The 15,149-nt window shown below is 51.4% G+C and overlaps 6 protein-coding genes across 6 annotated transcripts; 3 read left to right on the top strand and 3 right to left on the bottom strand.

The window, feature by feature from the left end:
* Window positions 1-30: 30 nt before the first annotated feature.
* On the top strand, window positions 31-1,989 carry BD324DRAFT_575170 (armadillo-type protein; the record flags this gene model as incomplete). Its single annotated transcript, XM_022013111.1, has 5 exons — window positions 31-474; window positions 525-1,370; window positions 1,423-1,497; window positions 1,538-1,839; window positions 1,896-1,989. 5 exons carry the CDS (start codon window positions 31-33, stop codon window positions 1,987-1,989), a joined length of 1,761 nt encoding a protein of 586 aa, XP_021874371.1.
* A 1,331-nt stretch (window positions 1,990-3,320) lies between these two features.
* BD324DRAFT_574985 (fungal-specific transcription factor domain-domain-containing protein) lies at window positions 3,321-6,467 on the bottom strand (the record flags this gene model as incomplete). Its single annotated transcript, XM_022013096.1, has 6 exons — window positions 3,321-4,520; window positions 4,567-4,882; window positions 4,932-5,014; window positions 5,062-5,221; window positions 5,282-5,445; window positions 5,499-6,467. 6 exons carry the CDS (start codon window positions 6,465-6,467, stop codon window positions 3,321-3,323), a joined length of 2,892 nt encoding a protein of 963 aa, XP_021874370.1.
* A 1,291-nt stretch (window positions 6,468-7,758) lies between these two features.
* On the top strand, window positions 7,759-10,003 carry BD324DRAFT_611798 (hypothetical protein). The gene is made up of 3 exons (XM_022014307.1): window positions 7,759-8,105; window positions 8,161-9,254; window positions 9,308-10,003. The coding sequence occupies exons 1-3, from the start codon at window positions 7,836-7,838 to the stop codon at window positions 9,813-9,815; spliced, it is 1,872 nt and encodes a 623-aa protein (XP_021874369.1). The 5' UTR covers window positions 7,759-7,835; the 3' UTR covers window positions 9,816-10,003.
* A 324-nt stretch (window positions 10,004-10,327) lies between these two features.
* Window positions 10,328-12,428, bottom strand: BD324DRAFT_15952 (major facilitator superfamily domain-containing protein). The gene is made up of 7 exons (XM_022012055.1): window positions 11,838-12,428; window positions 11,547-11,790; window positions 11,318-11,484; window positions 11,258-11,269; window positions 11,134-11,207; window positions 10,825-11,072; window positions 10,328-10,760 (listed from the first exon to the last, which is right to left on the bottom strand). Exons 1-7 carry the CDS (start codon window positions 12,331-12,333, stop codon window positions 10,397-10,399), a joined length of 1,605 nt encoding a protein of 534 aa, XP_021874368.1. The 5' UTR covers window positions 12,334-12,428; the 3' UTR covers window positions 10,328-10,396.
* Window positions 12,429-12,710: 282 nt separating this feature from the next.
* Window positions 12,711-13,655, bottom strand: BD324DRAFT_678130 (hypothetical protein). The gene is made up of 4 exons (XM_022018975.1): window positions 13,408-13,655; window positions 13,218-13,347; window positions 12,974-13,146; window positions 12,711-12,896 (listed from the first exon to the last, which is right to left on the bottom strand). Exons 1-4 carry the CDS (start codon window positions 13,582-13,584, stop codon window positions 12,774-12,776), a joined length of 603 nt encoding a protein of 200 aa, XP_021874367.1. The 5' UTR covers window positions 13,585-13,655; the 3' UTR covers window positions 12,711-12,773.
* A 175-nt stretch (window positions 13,656-13,830) lies between these two features.
* BD324DRAFT_15658 (Mss4-like protein) lies at window positions 13,831-15,149 on the top strand. The gene is made up of 7 exons (XM_022012046.1): window positions 13,831-14,021; window positions 14,072-14,108; window positions 14,159-14,182; window positions 14,248-14,354; window positions 14,418-14,541; window positions 14,643-14,807; window positions 14,864-15,149. Exons 1-7 carry the CDS (start codon window positions 14,002-14,004, stop codon window positions 14,897-14,899), a joined length of 513 nt encoding a protein of 170 aa, XP_021874366.1. The 5' UTR covers window positions 13,831-14,001; the 3' UTR covers window positions 14,900-15,149.

Genomic DNA, 15,149 nt, shown 5'->3' with positions numbered 1-15,149 from the left:
CTTCTCACTCGCCTCGGCTTGACAGGCACCATGAATTACCTCAAGTCCATCACTACTACTGTTCTCAACTCGACCGGTGTCTCCTTCCCATTTTCCATTGGAGAACGTATACCAGGTCTGGATACAAGCACATCCATATGGGACGTCAGAGAAGGAGTCAAGAAAGATGACGGTACACTCTTGACATTGTTCATCTTTGATTCGACCTTGGGGCCTTTCCAACCCGGGAGCAAAGATCGAAAGACCTTGATGCAATTGGCCCGGAATGCATTGAAGAAACTACGGACGATCCGGCATCCAGATGTGATCAAGTATATTGATTCGGTGGAGACAGAGACGCATGTGTATATTGCGACGGAAAGAGTCCGGCCATTGGAAGGGGTCTTGAGGGACTGGACGACGGGAGGTGCTTTGTCACAGGGAAAAGGAAAGGGAAAAGAAGATTGGATCGGATGGGGAATAAGGAGTATATCAGTGAGCTATCACGATGGCAGCCATTCCTCTGCTTACGGCTGGATCTCTAGACCGCTTTGGCTTTCCTAAACTCTCCACCACTGTCATTACATCACGCATACTTGCTTCCTTCAAGCGTGTTCGTTACACCAGCTATGGAATGGCGCCTGGGCGGATTTGAACTGTTGACAGCCAAAGACGATTCAGCCGGTGTCCTGTGGGGCTTAGGCGGGGTAGCTCCGGGCAACGTCGGCGAGATCAGTGGACCAGAGGTCAAAAAGGGAGGATGGGGAGTTTTGAGAGATACAGATCCCGCTCAGGCAGATATCTATCTCTTGGCCCTTCTCCTCTTCATCCTCTACAACCCCTCGTCTCCATTACCGAATCTCAACGCTCAGCCTACTCCCTCATCTTCTGGCTCTCTGCCCAAAGCCTTGTTCCCACTATGGAAGCGGATGCTCAATCCCAATCCTCGGACGCGACTATCGACCTCTGCATTCGTCTCTGATCCAGCGGCGCTGTCTTTCTGGTCGAATAATCCTTTGGCCAATCTCGTTCAAGGCCTGGATGGATTCGAACTGAAATCGGAAGGCGACAAATTGAGCCTCCTGAGATCTGTCAAAGATGCAGCAAGTGCAGGAGAGATACCACAACCTTTTCTCTTGTACAAAGTCCTACCGTCGCTCCTTCACTCCCTCTCCCTTCCCACGGCTCCGAGTGGCGCAATGTTACCGCTCGTTCTCGAGCTCGGAAAGCTAGTCTCACCTGCAGACTACGGCAAATTGGTCCTGGATCCCGTGGTCAAGCTGTATGCCAGCCCAGATAGAGGTACACGAATGGCATTGCTAGATGGTCTCGGCGAGTATGGCCCAAAACTGGATCAGCGGACAGTCGTGGATAAGGTTTGGCCACACCTTGTGAGCCAGCTAGCAACACTTGCGTCGCCGGATACAGCTTACATCTCTTAAGATCACTGGATTTGCAGACACCGTCCCCGTGATTAGAGAAGCAACAGTCAAAGCAGTGTACCCTCTGGCGTCAAAGGTGACTCCGCGTCAATGTGTACCAAACTGACTCGAATTAGCTGAATGACCGTATACTGAACAACGATCTCTTGCGTCTACTCGCTAAAATGCAAACCGATACCGAGCCATCGATCCGTACCAATACCTGTATTCTGATCGGGAGACTCGCTCCAATGCTAGGACCCAACACAAAGAAGAAGGTTCTAGTCCCAGCTTTTGCAAGGAGTCTGAAGGATTCATTCGTGCACGCTAGAGTAGCGGGGCTGATGGCTTTGATGGCTACGGTCGATGTGTTTGACCGGGACGATCTGGCTGGCAAAGTCGTTCCCAACATGGCCTTCACACTGGTCGATAGGGAAAAGTGAGATATCTCCAACTCTACTCTCCGGTCATGGCAAGCTCACATCGCTCATCCAGGTTGGTTCGTGATCAAGCATTCAAAGCTATGAACATGTTTCTGAAGCGTATCGAAACGATGGCCGCTCAAATGGTACGTCTCTCCGCTATCTAGATCATATCTGATCCTTTCATTAGCCCGATACTGTCCTGTCCGATGAAAAGTCTGTTTCTAGCTTAGGACCCGTCACAACCACATCCGCCTCCAACGGAACAGGTCAAGCGGGTCTAGTCAATTCAGCGACTGGCGCCGCTGGAGCGTTGGCAGGTTGGGCCATCACCTCGTTCGCAAAACAACTGTCTTCAAATGAGGTTCACTCGACTCTGTCTGCCGCACCTGCCTCTGCCAGCGCAGCCAATGCGTCTCTCGCTCCTCCAGGATCATTCACCAATGGCTCTGCCTCGCCGTCGAGCTCTAGAAGATCCAGTACAGATTCGACTGCCTTCTTTGGAGCGACTTCTGCTCCAGCCAAGTCCTCTCTCGGCGGTGTCAAAAAGGCGCCTGCTTCATCTCGACCATCAGCTTCAACAGGAATGAAGCTTGGCGGATCATCCAAAAGCCATACAAAGTCCTCGGCCAATGCCGGACCCAGCTTAGCTGATGTTGTAGCTGGAGAATGGGAGGACGATGGAGAAGCCGCCAACGCATGGGGAACAGACGACTTGATCGACGTCAATGCCGATGAAGACGATTGGGCGGCTTTCGAATCGGGTCCGACCATCGAAGTTGCTGTCCCGCCCCCTCAATCGTACTATGTCACTCCGCCAGCAACTACTTCGCCAGCTATCAACGGCAATGTGAACGGTCCGTCTAAAAGTGCTCCACAACCTAGTTCATCAAAACCCGTCCCCCAAAAACCTGCTCCAAAGGTCCAGCCTGTCTCCGCATCGCCCGCGCCAGCGCCAGCGCCAGCGGAGCCGGCAGAGTCGAACGATGGCTGGGGGGAGATCGACGACACGCCGTCGACGCAGAGTAAAGCACCGGAGATTACTACTTCTGCTCAACCGTCTCTTGCAGGGATGAGCAAAGAAGATAAGGAGAAGGAGATGGTCAAGAGGAGAGAGGAGCGAAAGGCTGTGAGTTTCACTTTCGTCGTTTGCATGATTTGCCCGCTGACCAATTGGGGGAAATAGAGGATAGCAGCGATGAAAGATCAGAAGAAGGGCAAGGCATGAGGAATGAATGGAATCTCGCCATCATCACACAACATTACATCACCATTGCAGGCATATTGGTCGTACTTTTGACTATTAAGAGGGATATCAAACACTGCAGGTTAATTAAATACAATGGATGCTGGATATCACCTGCATTACAAGGTTCTTTATTCACAAGTCAATCAAGGTCCGTTCAGCGAGCGAGGTATACCATTCAAAGGTCAGGTTCCACTCCATCGATCGGATGATCGGATTCGAGCCTGCAAGAATGGGGTAGGTAGATCAGGATCAGATGTTGAAGGGGACGCTTGGATCCGCTGCCCAGTCAAATCCTCCTCCAGGTGCCAACTGACTCCAAAAGTCACCTCCCATGAAGTTTGTAGGGCTGGTAGGACTCAAACCCGGAGCCGACTGACCAGGGATCTGGGTCGTCGAAGCTTGTGGCGTGGAGCCAGGTATCTGAGCGTTCTGCTGCCAAATGCTACCGTTGGTGGTCGTATTACCGCCTGGACTCGGTCCATTTGAGTTTGGCGTATTTTGACCAGAGATGACATAGTTGGCCTGACCGGTAGGACTGATGAAAGAGTTCCAGAAATTCGCAGCATCGGTATTGGTGAATCCTTGTAACATTTCCAGTCCGTCAAACGTTACGCCTCCGACGTCGAACAAGTTTGGATTCGAATCGAACGGATTATTGTTCGCATTGCTCAGTTGATTAGGGGTGAAGTGAAGTTGATTCGATGGAGCAGTATAAGGAGATCGCTGAGGTTGTTGTTGTTGTTGATGATGATGATGCTGCGATTGCTGAGCACCATTGCTAAAGTTGGCAAAGATATCGTCGTCTCGAACCATTGTCCTTGTATTACTCGTCTCGTATGCTCTTCGAGGATCCACAGGGGATGCATTGGGGTAATGTCGATCAGGTGGAGGTCCCATAGAGGGTCGTTTGGCAGTGGACGAACTGACAGATCCATTAGATGATGTCTTCCGCTTCTTCATCATGGGTCGAGCGACGCCGGACGCGTTCCCAAGTGCCACTTCCTTTGCTCGGGCCTCGGCATCATTTAGTAGCTCTTTCAGTTTTCTGGATCCAGGCCAGGCAGGTTCCAAAGCTTGCAGGATCTTGCGGCATGACTCGACGCTTGAGCCAACAGCATCAATGACGATTTGGTCCCTTGCTTGTACTTCGCACAAGAGGAGCACGACCGCCGATGACCACAGGTTGTGGCAGTACGCCGAGAGATGGTGTGAGGGAGCCAACAGGACACTCTGTTGAGATGCGACGTGAATGACGGAACGAGCTGCTTCGACGAGATGAGAGAGGGATTGAGAATTGGAAGGAGGTCTCGGGCGTGGATAATCGGGATTAGAGGGTAGGAAATTCCGGTGAAGAGTGAGAAGGACGGTGAAGTAGGCGTTGGAAAGAGTGGCAGACACAAGTTGGACAGAATGAGATGTCGTTGAGGATGGATCTTTGTACTTTGAAGGCTTTTCGAGGTCAGTCTAAGGAGACCTGTAGGGTCATTCGACTCACTACATCATTCTCCAGCCAGTCTTTAAGCAAGCGGTCGAGCTTGTTAATGGTGCTCTGTTGCGATGCTGACCAACTTGGGTCCGAGACAGATCTGCCATTGGACGGGCGATACAGCAACTGAGCGACTCGACCAGCGATCTTACACAGCTTGGTCAAGGCGATAAATCCAGATATGGTCGACTTCTCGGGCTCCTCTGGGATGTCCGTGTCTTTAGAAAATCTCCGCATGGCCGTGTCGTCGACGGGAAGGGGCAGAGCAACATCAATATCCAGATCCTCAATGCCGAGTGGTCGACCCAGGGATACAGAAACAAGTCTAACAAGATAATTAGAAGGAAGCGCGCTGCGTTACAGTCTTCACCCACCTCTCCAGTCCGTAGATAGACCACCAGCATCTCGCTCGGATCTGCTTTTCTGCTAGGCTGATACCCATTCTTGCCGTCGAACGCTGCACAAGTCAGAACCGGTCTCTACGTGAATACTCGGGTGACATACGTGCAGTCCGAGATCCTGAGCCACCCGAATAGCCTGACCCGCCAGCAACCATGACATGGGCATCGCATTCACACTGGCCTGGAAAGCAGCCATCAAGGTGAGACACTGAACCTGATGGATGTTCACGTCTTTGAGCGTCGTGTAGTGGAGAATTTGGGCTCTGCGGAAAGCGACAAAATATCAGCGTGCTGCACACGACATTTGCGACCACCTCGCTCACCTCTCGTACCAGATCACTCCGGCTTCGGCCTCCCCTGGCAAGACTGTATCGTCGTCGAGTGGTATCTTGTTATCGTCGACTTTGCTTCGTTCCCTCTGCCAGGCTTGCGAAGTCACCAAGACACGTTCTCCCAATGCATAGATGGCGAATACGACAGAAATGAACTGGGCAGTGGGTTAGCGCGAATTCTAAGCGTCGTTTGAGATGGCCGACTCACCCCGCCCGGCTTCTCCGGCTCTCCCCTCGACCGCCGCTCCATGATGGCCGCGTGTTCTTTCCTGAAATCCTCCTCGACGACAACGGGCAGGATAGGATAGACGTCCCGAAAGAACGCATCGATCATTGCAGCGCCTTGCTTCTCCTCCGGAAAAATGACCTCGTTGACTCCTGGCAAAGCATTGACGACACCTGATCCAGCGACAGGACCAAAGTATGGATTTGAAGATGATGCTGAAGCTGCTCCACTTCCTTTGCCGTCCTTCTCCCCACCTAGAGGAGGCGTTTGAATTTGAGGGGATGACCTGTGGGCGAGGGAGTCGAGTAATGAGAGAGTGTTGGAGGATCCGATCCATCTGTAATTGCCTCTGTCATCTTGTGTGATCTGACCACCGTCTGGTGATAAAGATTCGGATGACTCGTGGAGGTCTGGATCGTCATCCATGTCTTGATCACCACCGTTGTCTTCTGACATTCTGCTGAGATCGATACCCGGTTCAAGCTTGAGCGTGGTCGTGTGGGGTCCCGTAGCGGTACCCGGTATAGGTCCAGGAATCGATCCGGCTCGCATGCTCGGAGTTCCTCCTCTCAAGCCAGGATGATCTTTCTCAAACACGTCCAACATGGGCAACATTCTTGATTGTGTCATCTCGAGGGCTTGGACTCTCGCTTCGAGATTCTGGACATATTGTCTGGAATAAGCAGCTCTATCCCTCGTCGGAGGATAAGTGCATTCTATACCTCCAGATATACACTGTTGACATGGTCCAGGTTGATCACTGTTGGCAGCAGCACCTCGCGCACCTCCACCGCTCGTAGACGCCGGTAGACACCTGACCTTTTTCTGCCGACATGACCGACAAGCAGCATAAGCTCTGACTTTTGTCAAGTCTACCGTGTCATTGGGTATAGAAGCCTTTGATTTTTTGGCGCTCTGTTGCTGCTGTTGATGTTCTGGAGGGGGCGCCATGGGGGTGGAGAGGAGAACGGAGGGGATGTGGAGTTGAAGGCGGGGTAAAGAAGAAGAGAGAAACGAAGGATAGATGCAAGGTCGAAACTGCTCGAAAAACCACACAAGTGAAGTGGGGGCGCCGGGGGGAAAAATATAACGGTGATGAGATAGCCGAGATGATGATGGGTTTTGTGGAAAATCAGACCAATTTGCACGTACAGTTCTTACGAACTACACCATGTGTAACGGAATGGATAACAAGAGCGTGTCGAGTTCAAACCGGTACCCCAGGTCTGAAATAACTCCTCCCCCTCCTCGTCGTTGTCGTCGTCGTCGCTCTTTGAAAGGAAAGTAACTGTGGTCTCGCCTTCTGGGGCCAAATTTTTGGACGTTGTGGCGGAAAGAGGAAAGAGGGCGTCTCTGCGGGGTAATGGCGGCTAGGCGGCTAATGAACAAACGTTGTGGTGTTTTTTTGTATGGCGGTCAAGGTTAGGGGGATGTACGGAAGAGGTGATCAGCAGACTCAAGTGAACGTTTTGTTGCTGTTTGGGCACTATAGATATGATCAGATGGACATGTATACCATTCGACCACCGGCGATGTATGTACCTCGCAGCCAACTGTAAGTTATATTCCGCAGGTGACCTTGCTTCTCACTCTGCGGTTGCGCTTATTGACCTGGAAGATTGGAAAAACGGCGAAAAATCGGTCTTGGAGGGGGGGGTCACCATAGCGGGGTTCCGTGGAGAACAAGGTCTTCATCGAGAAATGGCGCTGATGGCACCGTTATGCTCTTAGAGCGACCATGTTGGTCATAAGCAGGTAGATCGTGGTCACGAAAGGGAGCAGATGGACAGATGAATGACAGGACTCATCTGCGAGTCCCGGTATCACTAGCTTTGAAGCTGTCTGCCGGATCACGAGTGTGTAGGACAAGTACCCTCCTCTAGAGAAGCCGCTCCTTGTCCGACGCGTCAATGAGCTCGAGACAGGTCGTTCCACGGCTGAAGCATCCGTGAGAAGCCCTAACTTCTCATCCCTTTCTTCATCAACATCGAGACTCTCTTCGTGACGGAGGCTCTCAGCACGCCAAAAGACCTCCCTGAATTTACGAGGGATAGACACTGCACAGGTCACTGAGTCGCTATTCATCCCAGACCCTAGTCAATCTGGGCAGTCAAATGCCTCCTGTCCCGTATACACTATGCATACATTTGCTCTAGTTGCCACCTAGCTGTACGTGGGGCTCCAAATTCTGAAACAACCGATTACAAAATCCTCGTCAACCGCGTCGAATTCGCATGTCAACGTTCAACATTCGCTCAATCTGCAGTGTGTCATCGAGCTCCATCCAGCATAGGCTAGCATCAGCCGTTGCAGGACGAGATGGCTCGTGGATCCAAACAAGAAGCTAGATCTGGCGAGGCTGAGGAGACGGATGACTCGCCCCAAACTCTTATTACACAGCCCAAGCTCGCTTCTACCCGGGTTCATGAGACCACAGAGCTGTTGGATATGATACTCGGTCACATTGACTCAGAGACCTGGAGAAGACAAGGAATCACACGAGTCTCATACCGTACCTTTGATTATTACGCTCGAACACGATACTCAGTTGTCTCTTGGAACAGGTACGACACCTTTAAACGGTGGCCTGTAAGTCTTTTTGAGCATCTTGGATTCTCTACAGACGCTCACTACGTGCGCGCAGTTCCCCGAACAAGCAAGAAGGTACCTATATCATTGCAAGACTCTCACTGCTAATGAATGGTCACGACGACGTTGCAAAAATGGAAAGGGCGATGGCGTCTTCGAGAAGGACATTCTCGAGACCGTACGCGAACTCTGCCCGAACATCGAGACAGTGCGATCAACTCACGACCCCTTCTATGACCGATCTGATAAGCGTCTCGACCGTACCATAGCCACTTTCTCTGATGGCAAGACTCCGCGCATCGAGTTCCAGCATCGCACGACACTCACTGCTCTAGGTCGAATAGTTGGTTGCGAGTCTCGATGGAAGCCAGTCAAGTGGGAGGGCTGGGATGCGAGCGGGAAGACGATTATCATATTTGGTGCGAGGGCCAAAAGCGACCCCAAGGAATACTGGGCTGAAGATAAACAGTATTCAGAGGGGAAGCAACTCATCATCCGGGCTCTAGGCACCGGAAACCCTGGGCCTTGTCCAGTAGTGTCCATCAGATTCCCTGAACTGGATTGGACATTGGACGAGATCGCCAGAGTGGTCAGGCGCCGAGGTGAGACCGAGTTCGGGAAGCCTCTGGACGACGATCGTCCAGAATCCAGCATTGAGAGGATCACCGTATCCCAGATTCAGCCATTCAGCCGAGAGGAATTTGCGCTCTTCTGCTCCAGGATCGGACCGCAAGTGACCGAAATACACTTGAATTCCTGGACGGTCCCACCGTCTTCATCAAATTCCCTACTCGAGTTGCATGATCTGCCCGAACTATTGGTCGATGTTCAGACAAAATTGCCAAATCTGACTGATCTCTGCCTGATGATTGGAAACGATACGAGGCTCGCCTCTCAGAATTATCAATCTAGCTCTGCTTCAAGAACGCGATTAAAGACGTCCGGCGCTCTCAAGCGAGTGAAGATCGCCATTCGTGGAAGCCATCCTGATCATGCGGTCTCAACATTGAATCTCGTCCGCAGTCTTATGGACATAGCAGGAGACACGGTGCAGTTTACTTTTCCAGAGTTTTGGGGCGATAGATGGGGACCCGCAACACTATCGAACTTCATCTCTCAATTCTCCATGGTGTTCGATTGGTTCATGAGGTCCGTTAGAAGAACAGTTCTGCTTTTGTGGGCCTGCCGCTGATCCAGAGCAGCGCCTCCGAAGAACGCAAACGGCGTATCCGGGAAACAAATTTCGAAGAAGTCTTACTCGAGCACGGTCGTGCTATCGACATTACACGTTTGGCTCTGCAACCCAACGGAGCTTTCGTCACGCAATCTGTACAACGTGATCTCGATAATGTCCAAAAGACGAAATCAATGATACAACAAGGCAGGGCATCATGCGCGGCTTGCTTTGATGCTTCCGAAACCTCCGACCCGCATCAGAAGAACCGATCCGCCTTGAGTCGGATCACTGCCTTGACCCAGCTCGACAAATTGGACAGTCGGAAAGATGCCGCAGAGGTCGCACGGTCAAACCTTGTCGCGCTAGGTTACCGTGTCGATCCTTTCGACTGGCCTAGCAGAGACGATCTCCCGGGCGAAGAGGGCGAAAGCGAGGAGGTCACACGGCTCAAGCGAAAAGTGAAGGAGCTTCAGGACAAGATCAGGGAATTGCAGCAGCGTCTGGATGAGCAAGAGGATGCTAGAGGGTCGTGAGAAGGTGGCGAGGGCGGTGTTTGTAATTCGCTAAAACGGATCTCGATAGATGTTCACTTTGAGCAGGTTGAAATATGCAATCCTTCTACAGATATTTCTTGGTACGTAGCATATTGTGCATCATTCTGAAGGCTGCGAGATGTGGCATTGCCACTGTCTTCCGTGGACATATAGAAAGAAGTGTGAGCAGAGGCTCGATGAGTGCACCTGTCACACAGCTTGAGTCGGAGAGCGGTCACGTACAAGGGGAAAGGACTGAACTCAATGTCGCAAAGTCGAATCGAAGGTATCAGGTCTCCGATCCATCGCCTGGCATGAGAACCGCCAGGTAAGAATTGAGGCAATGAATGGGATTTATGTATGAACGAGGGGGGCAGGAGGCCCGTGGGAGATCCCAGGGGGGGGGGGGGGGGGGGGGGTTGGGTTCAGGCAGGCAAACATCTGCCGTATGGCTTCAGAGCTCAATGGTGAGACAGCCAAAGTCGGATCCTTCACCGATCTAGACGTGAAGACACCTATAGTACCAACATGCACGCTCGTAACATCCCGTCCACATGAAACCTTCTCTAAGTTTGCTTCTCTCACACGTCTGTACCGGTGACTCGCAAAGCCACAGTCTCCTCATCGCTCTCTTCCTCATCCCGTCTAGCCGAATCAACCATCGGGACGGCTTCGTACCCTGAGCTGTCGTGCTTTCCACCCGCGTCAGAAGGCATCGACTGAGACAAGACGACTGAAGGTAAGGATATGAGAAGGATGGTCACCCAGGGCAATTGCCTTCCCAAAGTTCCAGATTCGTACTCTGTTGAGATGGAGTAAATCCATCCAGCAATACCTGGTCCGATGGCCCGTCCAAATGCTCCAGCGATGAGGGATACCGCACTGCCAGTAGCTAGTAAATGAGGATAATCGTCGAAGCATCCGGTGGTCATCATGTCGCTTAAGCTGGAAAAAATGACGGATCAGCAAACAAGGGAACCAAAATGGATCGCGAATGGATCGCACTCACGGCCAAGCCAGTCCAGCAACGCATCGTAGAGTCTGATAGCAAAACAACATGAACCACATGAGAGGTCTTGCTGTACCTGCCAAGAAGCTCAATAAGGGCATCATGAGGGCAATGAGGACGTAGATGAGACAACAGACTCGAAGTGTCTTGACGGCTCCGTAGCGCTTTTGCAGTCTTGGCAAGAGGTATGGGCTCGTGAAGATGTAGATAAAATTGTTGAACGCGAGAAGGAGTCCGATGATATCCACCTGGGGATTGAGAAGTCAGGAATGTGTACACGATACAAGCACACCAGGGATGATGACTCACGGACATGGCGAGACCACCACGATCCAGCTGTGTGTAGAGCCAAACCGAAGCCATTCCGTCCCACGATAATACAGCTGAGGTACTTTCAGTATGCACTCCATCGGAGAGTCGGAAGAAAACCCACAAAGTTGAAAGACTGGAAGGTGTCGTCAGTGTTGACTAGAGGTCTATCAACACCACTCACAGCAAAAGATGACTGTGATCCGCATGAAACCAGGCACCTTCATTGCGGATGCATATGAGATTTTGGATGAAGCCTTTTCAGATTCCGACTTTGACAAGTCAGAGTGTGTCTTTGGCGGACGAGTCTCTTGCAGCTCTGCAAAGCCATAAACGACGGTAAGGACCCCACTATGAAGGAGGTATGTCAGAAATTGTCCGCAGTGAGATGCAGGGAGTGATAGCTGACTCACAACACGGCGAGCACGACGCATGGCAGGGCATATGGCCAGTCCCTGTACAGTTCTGTCGCTCCGCCTAGCCATGCTGGGAGTCTATGCCATGGATGAGAGAATTCTCCTCCGATCAGATTACCGGCCATAGCTCCGAGCGCGAAACCTGGTGAGAAGATGGCGAAGACTTTGGCACGGTTGCCGGGATGACAGATCTCCGAGGCGAGAATCTTCCCTATGACTCCTATTGGGTTCATCGTGCCGACTGTGGAAGGAAAAGTCAAATTAATCAATGGGGACGATTCGACTTACACAATGTCCGCCAGAACAACAACTGCCAAGGTCCTGAACAGAACCCAAACATGAGAGCTGGGAGGATAGACGACGCGTAGCCAAAGTTCATCGCCGCTCTCCTTCCATACCTGTCTGCGGCTTTGGCCCAAAAGGGAGCGGCGACAGCCTCCATCATCATCATGGACCCCTCCGCCAATCCGGAATACAGTCCAATTTTATCTTGAGGAACATTAAAGGACGTGACGAGGGCAGTGACGAATGGAAATATGACACAGTAGGCCGAAGCGTCCGCTATACGATACAGTTGAATGGGCATCAAAGCTCTCCATGGAATATCCAATGATTTTCCTGGTACGAGTCTATCGTCTGAAATGGAGGGTCGCGAGGATGACGGTTGATCATAGGGAGGAGGAGATCTGGAATGTTCGACATGCAGGAGAGCGATGTCAGTCAGAGGGACAGGAGGGATCGGGGAAGGAGATCGGGGCATGGGCTGAATGATTGGGGGCTGCATGATAACAGGGATTCAAAGGTCGTGATAATAGATGGATGATTACAGAGCGGACGACCGGTAGTCGGAATGTTCGTTTACAAGGAGGTCGGTTCCAGATTTCAGGTCTATAAAGTCTCTTTAAAGATTCAGCGTTCCACAGGATCGTCCAAATACGCACCCACGTCTATGCTTTGTCTGTGGTCTTTGACGCTCAATGGTTCGTATACAGGATCCTCCAAATCCACAGTCAATGTAAGCTACAATGGTCGATGTCGATTCGAGTCGCTTGTGATCGCGCCTCTTGAGGCATATATTTCATCATTTTGCCCCCTTCCCCCCCACTTTGTACGGGGGAACCTCCACATTGGGAGTCGGGGAAACCCGTGCCACGGTCCAGACTTTGGGACTGTGAATGCATTCTATGACTCTATGGATGCTCAAAATGATCGCTGCTCCTGCTGCTACTGCTGCTCCTGCTCTTGCTGCTGAGCCTTGAGCAGCTTGATATGCTGGTTGACTGGTGCTCGCTTCTCCAAGTCTTCTAGACTGATGTATTTGGCTCCTCGAATTTGACCCAGACATTCCTAAGGAGTCGAAATTGTTTTAGCTCATTTTGAGCCCGCACTTCGGATCCGAAGGCCTCGTTTGGTGCTTCTCTCACCTTGGATCCGCAGGCACAATCGAATCCTTGAGCCATATCCCATTCTGTACTGGGGTAGAAGAACGTCACGGGCTGGCCAGCTTGAATCCCTGAAGATGTAGTCCGGATACACCATTGATGTGGTTGATCCAAAGGCAGATCAAGGTAGACGGAAGGGGAGCAAGAGTGATTCACTGAGCCGATGGGATTAGCTGTGTCTGTGTGTATGACTCGATGTATGTAAGACCTCATTGAGCATACTCACTGAACAAGAGGTCCGAATTGAGCTCAAAGTGATCTCGGGATCCGACGCCATATTGCACAGAAGAGTACGCTTTCTCCTCGGCGAGGGACAGGTTGACCAAGGGTGCGATGACAGTGTTTGGGGGAAATTCCTGAAACCGCGTGAATCAGCTCGTCCTGTGAGAGCTTACTCGCGAACAGAATCGACTCACACGAACAGCGACTAAGCGACTGCTATATGTCTCCTCGTCTGGACCTTGATCGGTTCCGTTGGCGCTCGAGAACTCTACTTTGAACAAGTCTGGATGAGTTGGCTTGTAGTGCTTGGCTTTGGTGGGCTTGGTATAGGGCTGCGAGGGCTGACTAGGGAGGAAGGCGGAGGTGGTCATTCTCAAGCAGAGTAAAGCATGTAAATCGACTGTCAAACGACCGACACATGCAATGAACCTTTCAAAGCTATTCATTTCATCCGTACAATGATGTGATTCTCTCTCTCATATTTACGAACCGGGTAATTATTTTAAGCGGTAGAACAGCAATGGGGGCCCATTCACTCCATAACCGTCGCGGCAATAGTGGTTAGGGGTGTTCCGAAGCATGGCGAGCCATTGCATCGCATGCATTGCACGCTGCTGAAGGACGAGCGTCCTTTGTCATGTTTGACTAGCTGATTGACTGGCTGGCTGACTCATCGGCGAGCTTGAGATCACTGCCAAGACGAACGGCAAGGGCCGAGCCTCGCGACCCAGATTATAAAAGCTTGATAATTGACGACTGTTCGCCAAACCGTCCTCTCATCATTCAATATGCCAGTCCTGCTTGAAGGGTCAGTGGAGTCTCATGCGTTCATCTGCTATGCTGATGTATACTATGCAGAACGTGTCACTGCAAGCAAGTCAAGTATACAGTCGAGGTGAGTTATTGATGAGGTCATCACCAACATTTCCGCTGAATTTCAATCAGTCCAATACGCCTGTACCATTTGCAGTGAGCCAGCCCTTTACCCCTTTGCATTCATCGTGTCGTACTCATCATTCGCGCTTCCCCTCCAGCTATGCCAATGTTCCATCTGCCGCAAAGTCGGAGGATACATGGGTAGCGTGAACATCATGGGCAACACGGATACTCTCAACATCATTCGAGGGAAGGACAAGATCAAGTTGGTCCATGTGTTGATTGATGCCAGTCATGATGTCCTATTCGCTAATGTCTTGCTCTCCAGGGTCTACGTTGCTCCCATGAGCTTTGACGAAAATGATCAACCCAAAGAACAAGGTTCCTCAAAGAGAAGCTTCTGCTCCAACTGCAGCAGCATGCTTTGGAACTACAGTGATGAGTGGCCTCATGTGAGTCAAGTTCAGTATCATCATCCTCATCCCTGCCAATCCAAGATCCAGCTGTCCATGCGCGTCCAGCTCTGGCTAACGATTGTGCTCCAACAAACCAGTGGATCTATCCCTTCGCATCGACTATTGACTCGCCCAACCCTCTTCCACCCATTCCCAAGGGTCACAAGATGATATCCATCAAGAGAGACAGCTGTCCAGAGTATGTGCCTGTCCCGGAGGGTGTGACGGCCAAAGCGGGATACGGCGATATGGAAGGCATCGAGGTGAGCCTGGACTCTGCTATTGAGACACATCGTCTGACGGTCACTTCTTCGTCTAGATCTGGCACAAGAAGACAGGGGCTTGGGTAGACTAGGCGAGCGTTTGCGGACTGTCTGCCTCGTACCTCGTGAGGGGTCATTCGGATCGTGATCCAGAGTCCAGTCAAATCCACTTCACAAGTCTGCTTCAGTCGGAAATATTGAGCTCCAGTCTTTACATGCAGTCCATCGTTCTTTCCAAAGCTCGTGAATGGTGCAAGACTTCTTGTAGATGTGCTTCGACCTCGTCGCTGGTATTGCTTGATTCAGCCGCACTGTCAGTAATCCGACGGCATAATTTCCCCG

The sequence above is a fragment of the Kockovaella imperatae genome (genome assembly GCF_002102565.1).
Source record: "Kockovaella imperatae strain NRRL Y-17943 chromosome Unknown BD324scaffold_1, whole genome shotgun sequence".
NCBI lineage: Eukaryota > Fungi > Basidiomycota > Tremellomycetes > Tremellales > Cuniculitremaceae > Kockovaella > Kockovaella imperatae.
Note: the sequence above shows the minus strand (reverse complement) of the source record. Positions and strands in the feature narration are given on the sequence as shown.